At 35.2% G+C, this 7,445-nt stretch overlaps 1 protein-coding gene across 1 annotated transcript; it reads right to left on the bottom strand.

Moving 5' to 3' along the window:
- Positions 1–1,635: 1,635 nt before the first annotated feature.
- LOC107830217 (beta-glucosidase 18-like) lies at positions 1,636–7,245 on the bottom strand. Its single transcript, XM_075226677.1, has 11 exons — positions 6,990–7,245; positions 6,828–6,894; positions 6,628–6,686; positions 4,745–4,820; positions 4,571–4,645; positions 4,370–4,457; positions 3,369–3,624; positions 2,823–2,938; positions 2,477–2,726; positions 2,272–2,374; positions 1,636–2,134 (listed from the first exon to the last, which is right to left on the bottom strand). Exons 1-11 carry the CDS (start codon positions 7,134–7,136, stop codon positions 1,833–1,835), a joined length of 1,539 nt encoding a protein of 512 aa, XP_075082778.1. The 5' UTR covers positions 7,137–7,245; the 3' UTR covers positions 1,636–1,832.
- Positions 7,246–7,445: the final 200 nt, after the last annotated feature.

The following is a 7,445-nucleotide window of genomic DNA, read 5'->3' as shown; positions in this document are numbered from 1 at the left end:
TACCCGAAAAAAGGGATAGAGTTGAATTTATGCGCAGTTCCGAAGATACGTGATACAACTTAATACAGAATGCTAGGATAAATAAATGTATGAATATAGATAGGAGAAAAACGTAATCCAGGCTAATCAATTATGAACAGTGAAATTTAGGATTTAACAAAAATAGAATCAATCTAAGAAACTAGAAAGATTACTCTTGCTTGTAGAGGGGATAATACAATTTGTGATAGTGTAAGTCCTGCAATAGGTGCCTTACAAAAATGATAAACAAGTCCTTTTATAGTGAAGGAGTTTGGCTCCAAGCATAATAAAATAAACATTCAGTGGGAAACCCATGATAAATCAGCTTTTCCATAATTTCTGCCAAGATTCCCTCTAGTGGGATTACAACGACTTTTGTCTGCGAGCCCGATCTTGCTTAGAACCCTCGAACGGATTCCTGGTCGATGTAGGTTGGTTTTTGGATTATCTACACGATAGATCTATCCGTGCCATGGTTCGATTCTCGTTCGAGTTTGATTATGATATCGATCTCAACACGGACCGGCCTTCCCAGGCTCTAGATTAGTTCGTGCCCCCCCTTCGGGATCTTACTTCGATATATCACCCTTCGAACCGTACCGGACATGCCAAATCCATTTCGACCGTATACAATGAGCTAGTTGTTTGGACTTGTTTCCATCTCTACAAAAGAACTGAGTTACTACTAACTTAACCACCCCTCCCAAAAAAAAAAAAAAACCTCTTTTTCTAGAGAGGAAATGTTCTTCTTTTAGTTGTTGTTTATCCTTATAGTGATTACAGTGTGCTATCTTCCATCGAGAGAAGACATTTTTTGTGCTTATAGCTGATACACACTTCTGTATATATCGACAGTAGTCTGTGCAGGATCATAGCATGAGCAGTAAGGAGAAGGCTCACTTATTGAATTACCTTGTGTTATTATGGAATAGTCTTGCATATTTGGGTCATTGGAAGGCACTTCATATCTTACACTACTCTCAGAGTTTCTGAAGCAATGGTCAGCAGATATGCTAGTCTTCCCTAGAGAAAGAGTCAAAACCATCCCCCCTATAATGGTGGATTTTAATTTACTGGTAGAGCAGGTCATTGATATTTTAGGCTCATGCTTTATGATCTCTAGACTGGTAGTAATACTCACTGTTGGGGCTTAGCAAGCTCTATCCGTTTCTATTTTGAAGAATAAAAATATGATTTACTAAGATGAGGTTTAAATGAGCGATATGGATAGTGCTAATTTATATAAGTAACCCTAACTAGCTTGGGCTTTATGTTTAGTAGTTGTTTAATGTAAATATGATTTGTTATCATGCTTCCCATCAATGCAAATTAGTTTGATAATTTATGTTCGTATAATCTATTTCTATGGCATTTGTTTTGGCTGATATTGTAGCAACAACTTTCTGAGGTAGTAAGCAAACCATGGAGGGAGTCGCGTCCAAGAGTTTGTTATTATGGTCTATATTTCATGAATATAACTTTTTCATCCCATCTGCTTTAGTATTAATCATGAGCTTTCATGGAACCGTTTACTTTGTAAACAAGCATGAGTTTACCCACATTTGGTAGAGTTCTGGAACATTAAATTGACCTAACAGAAGAAAGGGGAACTAATGGACAAAATTCAGCTTTCAACAGAATATTTCTACTTAAACAATAAATTTTAATTACGTTATTAGAGTGAATAAAAAGATTAGGCCTGAGCCTAATTCGTGCAATATAAAGGAAGGGACTGAACAATTATACTATAATTGCCCAGTAACTGCCTTCCAACAACAGAGACCTAGATAAAAATCTTCTACAAGCCTCGTCTATTTCTGGGCAGTATGTGTTTCAAGCTCTATGTGAAAGTTACAAATGAGCTGTTGATACTTGGTGGCTGATAATTTTGGAGTTCTCTGGAGATTAGTATAGTTGACATAGTAAAGTCCAAATCTTATGGTATATCCATCTAGCCACTCAAAGTTATCAAGAAGGGACCAAATAAAGTACCCCCTTACATCTGCACCTTTCTTGATGGCATTTGCCAATGAATATAAGTAGCTATGCAAGTATTTCACTCTATGAACATCGTTCAAGGTATCCTCTATAGAAGAACTGTTCCCAGCAAAGCCTGCAACATTGCTAGTTATGTTAGTAGCTGTATCCCGGCAGATCATATCAAATTGCATCTCGATCGCTCAAGTAATTTGTTGATGAAATGTATCCCATTCTAAATTAAAGGACAAGAATGTGAAATATTTTTCTTACCATTTTCAGTGATAAACATAGGAGTATTATTGAATCTTTCCTTCATATACATCACAACTTTTTCAATCCCTTGTGGGTACACAAATTGCCAGTCCACTTCCCCCTGATTCATTAAAAAAATTACTTTAGCAGTGTAGAAAGTGCAAGTAATAATTTATAGAATGAGATTAAGATGAGAATACTGATGTGATTTAAGGAAACGTACAGGTTCCCCGATGTAGATACCGTCTCTTTGTGTAGTCGTTAAATACGAACCCTCTGACCAAGAGTTTCCATGTTCACAGGCAGAATATAAGCAATCTTTGATATAGACAGCCGAATAATGATTGATGCCAATGAAATCTAGGCCATAACTCAACAAGCTCAAATCACTCATTGAAAATTCTGGAAGATTAGATCCCAAAATTTGTACCATTTCTTTAGGATATCTTCCTAATATAATAGGGTCTAAAAACCTGCATGGGGGTACTTAGTCAAAAACATTTATTTACTCTCTTTCCGATGCCTAAATACCAGATCGTAGAACCAAATTACTTATATAGAAGGCTTACCAATTGCCATAGAATGATCGAGCTCTATGAGTTGCAGCTATGTCTTCTGAGGAATTGCTAAACGGTTCATACCATTCGATACCCATAGTAATGCCAATCATGCCTCCTTGACATTTCTGAAAAGCGGCAGATAATAGACTATATATATTACTGATATCTTTTTGGGTCTTCTAACGAACTTACAATTCCAGAGTCGATTGAAATGAAGGAATCAGAAGTAAAAGACCCCAAACAAGAAGAAAAGAAAGAAAGTGGGATTACTATATTATGGTGATTTGATAGATAGCATAAAGGAGGGAGTTTCCAAGGATAAATTTTTCACTTCTAGTCTTCTAATATACAATTTTCCTATTTTACTTCACCAAAAATAGTTAGAGACTGATGATGATATCTTGTTTTACTTAGTGTTCCCTTTCCTTTCTTTAGACAAGCCAACACTAGCATTGCACTAGAAGAGTAATTACTATTCGAACAAGTTGTGCAAGATCATGCCATGCTGAGAGTTGACATAATAATGGAGAAAAGGGAAAGAGCCGTCGAAAAAACCTGATATCTGGTGCGGTAAATGCGAACAGCAGCTACATGAGATAGGATCATATTGTGAGCTGCAGTGAAGGGTTCCCTTTCTGAATCCCCACCAGCACTACAATTCCCAAATATACCAGAGCATCGAGCTGGAGGGTAAGTCCCATCTCTATAGCCACTAATGGCCACGAAGCTAGGCTCATTCATCGTTACCCAGTATTTAACTCTATCTCCCAAGTATTTGAAGCATATGTTCGCAAAATAGCTGAAATCATCCCTGAAACAAAGTCCACCAACACGAATGTAACTTGTTCATCATTTTGGGTTTCGATAGAATCTACAACTACCTTTAAGTATAAGAGGGGCCCAACTACTTATGGTAAAGTCCCGTAAGTTATGGACAATTATTTGGACTAATTAAAATCTTAATGATGCAATTAAAGTGGGCATGAGTTGTACCCTGGTGCACAAGAGAGTTCTGAGTTCATTGGGATGCGTGAACGTATTTATAGTACTTACTAGTTAGAAGTAGTAGGAAGTGATAAAGTATGGCAAAGAAGTTAAAAATTGAATTAATTAATGACTCTAATAACTTCATTGAGTTAATATATACCTTGAGATGGAGACTTTATAAATTACTGGAGTAATCAAATGGAATGGGATTTGGATGGCTTGTAACCAATTGTGAACCTAAATGGAGTAAGTTAGAAATTGTTATAACAAGTATTGATATACAAATCATGTTGGCTGATTTAATTGGACGTGCTTGACGTCATTTAAGTATTTGGAGTGCGAGGTAGATGTAAGCTGAGATGTATGTCCCTTTAAGGTATTTTTATGAAAAATACATATTTCCTAAGATATAGAAAATGTTTAGAAATGCTTATTTGTAGAATGCATGTTCTTATAAATGTTTTAAGATATGTAGAATGCATGTTCATGTCATGAATAAATGTTCAGGTTTTTCACTTGTACACAGTTTAAAGCATTGGGCTCCTCTAAAATTGGGCTGTGACACTTACCGTATCTGTGAACTTAGCCAACCACCATATCTGTCCTCAAGTTCTTGTGGTATGTCATAATGTGTTAATGTGACAAACGGCTGGATCCCTGAAGTCATAGCAAATAAGGAACTCGTCTTAGCCCAAATTTTTACTTCTTTTTCTACATTTTGGATTATCTAATTAAAGCATGAAACTGTTAGCAAGAGAAGCAGAGTTGACCTTTCTGTAGGAGTGCATCAATGAGCTTACTGTAGTGCTCAATTCCGGCCATATTAACTTCTCCAAATATCCCCTCTGACTTAGAAAAACAAAAGAAGATTCTCATCGTAAATGACAATTAGGAGTTTACTTGTTTAACATGGAGGAAAGAGAGCAGTGACAGTTATAACTTACTAGGCAGAATTCTTGCCCATGAGATAGAGAAACGAAAGCTATTCACACCCATATCTGCCATGAGTTTGATGTCCTCCTGTTTATATTTTAATACCAAACAGATCAGAACTCTTCCATTTCATGATTTACGCTTTTATATTATTGCTAATACACTGCATTAGTCATATTAACATCTTACAAATTCCCTTCATCCAATCTGCTTCGAAATTATGTTCTTATTTGCTTTCATATGATGCTGGTCTCCTAAAGTCACAAATTGTTTTTTTTAAGTACCTCCTATCTAGTTTATTGTTGTGGGAGCAGTATTTCATAATACCATGAAAACGTTTTGAGTGAGTTTCAGTAGGCAAAAACTATTTAGCAAAAATCATCTACCTAATTTCAATGTCCCTCACTTTAGATTCATATCAACAGGTCTGGCATTTCACTCCGGATAAAATACAAGTTGTGCAAGGTTCATAAATACATTGTCCCCCCACTAACACCTCTCCCAGCTATATATACTTATTTCTTAATTCTCTCTTTTACAAGTTCATCCTTCTTTTTTCATTCACTTAATTACCAATCCTAACTCAATAAGCGGTGGATAAACCTTCCCCGTTTTTGCCGTCCCTACTGACACTACACTTATTATTTACTACCCTTTGTAATAATGGACGTGAACTTTATATAACCATAAATTTCTTAAAGGTAGTGGGTATGGGTGTAACAGTTGCCTCCTGCCAATGTAGTGAATCTGATTTATAGTCTGTTTGGCCGAACGGCAAAAATTAACTTATTTTGAGAAGTTCTTTTTCTCAAAAGTACATTTGCTGAGAAACAGTTGGTGTTTGGCTAATCAACTTGAAAAGCATTTCTGAGGACAAGCTTTTAAAAAGTGTTTCTAAGTGTATTTTTCTCAAAAATACTTTTCAAAAAAGTACTTTTGGAGATAAACTATTTTTTTCTACTTCTCCAAAGTTGCTTCTACTTCTACTCAAAACACTTTTTTTTTCTTTTAAAAGCTTGGCCAAACACTACAATTTTTTTTTAAAAAACATTATTTTGAAAAAAAAAGTACCTGTGGCTTTGGAGAAACTTGGCCAAACAAGCTATTAAACACATGTAATCAAGAAGAAGGCAGAAAATTATTCTCAGTGCAATAGTAGAAACTTTACATCATATATCGGAAGTATTTACATTTAGAATGAGTGTATACGATTTTACTAAATTAAGCAATAGTTACGTTACCGTTCTTAGTAAAATTAAAGAAAACTATTTAATTCTATATTGATGCCTCTGCCTATATTGCCTTTAAAGCATTTTCCCTTTTAAATTAATCTAGTATGTAAAAATTATAAATTACCAATCATACAACCAGAAGATCAATTTTATATGGGACCTTAAAGTATTTGAAACAACAATCTTATAGTTCGAATTGAGCATCAGTCTTATAAGGAAAGAAGCCCTATAACACACACTACCTTACAAGGAAAGAACCAAATGAATATTTAGAGAAAGAAAAAAGATATTAATCAAACAAATAAATTCCTGCTGAAATCATTCTTTATTTCTAATTTCACGTGAAGTAGGGTCTAGTATAGAATAAACTTGTTTATATTTTAGGAAAGAGAAAGATTAAAATATATGGAAAGGCGTTCTTAGTCTAAGATGAGGACAAAAAGCTAAAACAAGCAGCATATGATTCAAGAAAGAAAAGGAAATATTCAATGTGGTAGTTAAGAATTCGAGATAAACATCCAAGAAAATGTTAGCCTTCTGAAATGCCCTTAAAATGCTAAGAAGCCAGTAATCCCTGACTAAGGGGCCTACGGGTTCTGTATTTTCAGAAATTACTTAATTTTTGAAGCATTTAAAAAAAACAAAAAAAGGCTGAGCATTACCAAATAACGATGGTAGTGATCAACAGCAACATCTCCATTGCTTCCATCCTTAACATGACCTGCAACAAGACCAAAATAATAAACTACATGAGTTCCTTTTCTCTATTTACCCATGAGTTGCTTGATTTGGTAGCCTAAAAACACAGTAAATAGAATTCTTGTTGCAAACATTGAAAGAAATTGGCATTCTGAAAGCTCACCAGCTTCATGAGTAAAAACGTCCCAGTTGCTGAGGCCTTTCCCATCACTGAGGAAAGCTCCTTCATACTGCGGGAAAAAAAGAAAGAAGAAAGAAGAGCGGTTAAAAACAAGAATATCGGGAAAAGGTAAAAACATAAAGGGGAAAGAACTGTGAGAAGAACCTGGTAATATGAAGAGGCCGTTCCAAACAAGAAATTGCTTGACAATGAAACTTGGTTTGGATTTTCTGTTTGATGACATGACACCATGAAACCAGAAAAGAAGATACAAATTGTTAAGCAGGTGTGCCAAAACACTGCAGGTTCCATGTTAGTAAGTCAAAAGTACACTGGTTTTTTCAGTTGGAATGACGAGAAGATAATTAGTTGCTTGTACTTCACTTTTGAGTTCACAGACAAAAGGCAAGAAGAAAAAGCAACATCTCACACGTTTAAATAATAAAAATAATCTAGAGAAAATGGCCAGAAATATCCCTCAGCTATACCCAAGACTTAAACTACATCCTTGTACTATCACAATGAGCAAAGCACATCCCTAAACTATCCCAAAAATGAGAAATTACACCCTTCTGTTAGTTTTCTGTTATAACGAGTTCAACCAGAAGCACATGACTATTC

Source organism: Nicotiana tabacum, chromosome 12 (genome assembly GCF_000715075.1).
Source record: "Nicotiana tabacum cultivar K326 chromosome 12, ASM71507v2, whole genome shotgun sequence".
In the NCBI taxonomy this organism is placed as follows: domain Eukaryota; kingdom Viridiplantae; phylum Streptophyta; class Magnoliopsida; order Solanales; family Solanaceae; genus Nicotiana; species Nicotiana tabacum.
Note: the sequence above shows the minus strand (reverse complement) of the source record. Positions and strands in the feature narration are given on the sequence as shown.

Bases quoted from the DNA above. Each gene is read 5' to 3' on its own strand.
- LOC107830217 (XM_075226677.1), bottom strand. From the start codon at position 7,136: ATGGAACCTGCAGTGTTTTGGCACACCTGCTTAACAATTTGTATCTTC. The intron at 3,625-4,369 runs GTAAGTGTCACA...ACTTTGTTTCAG, and splicing joins TGGCTAAGTTCACAGATACG to GGATGATTTCAGCTATTTTG. The intron at 2,727-2,822 runs GTAAGCCTTCTA...ACCCCCATGCAG, and splicing joins CGATCATTCTATGGCAATTG to GTTTTTAGACCCTATTATAT.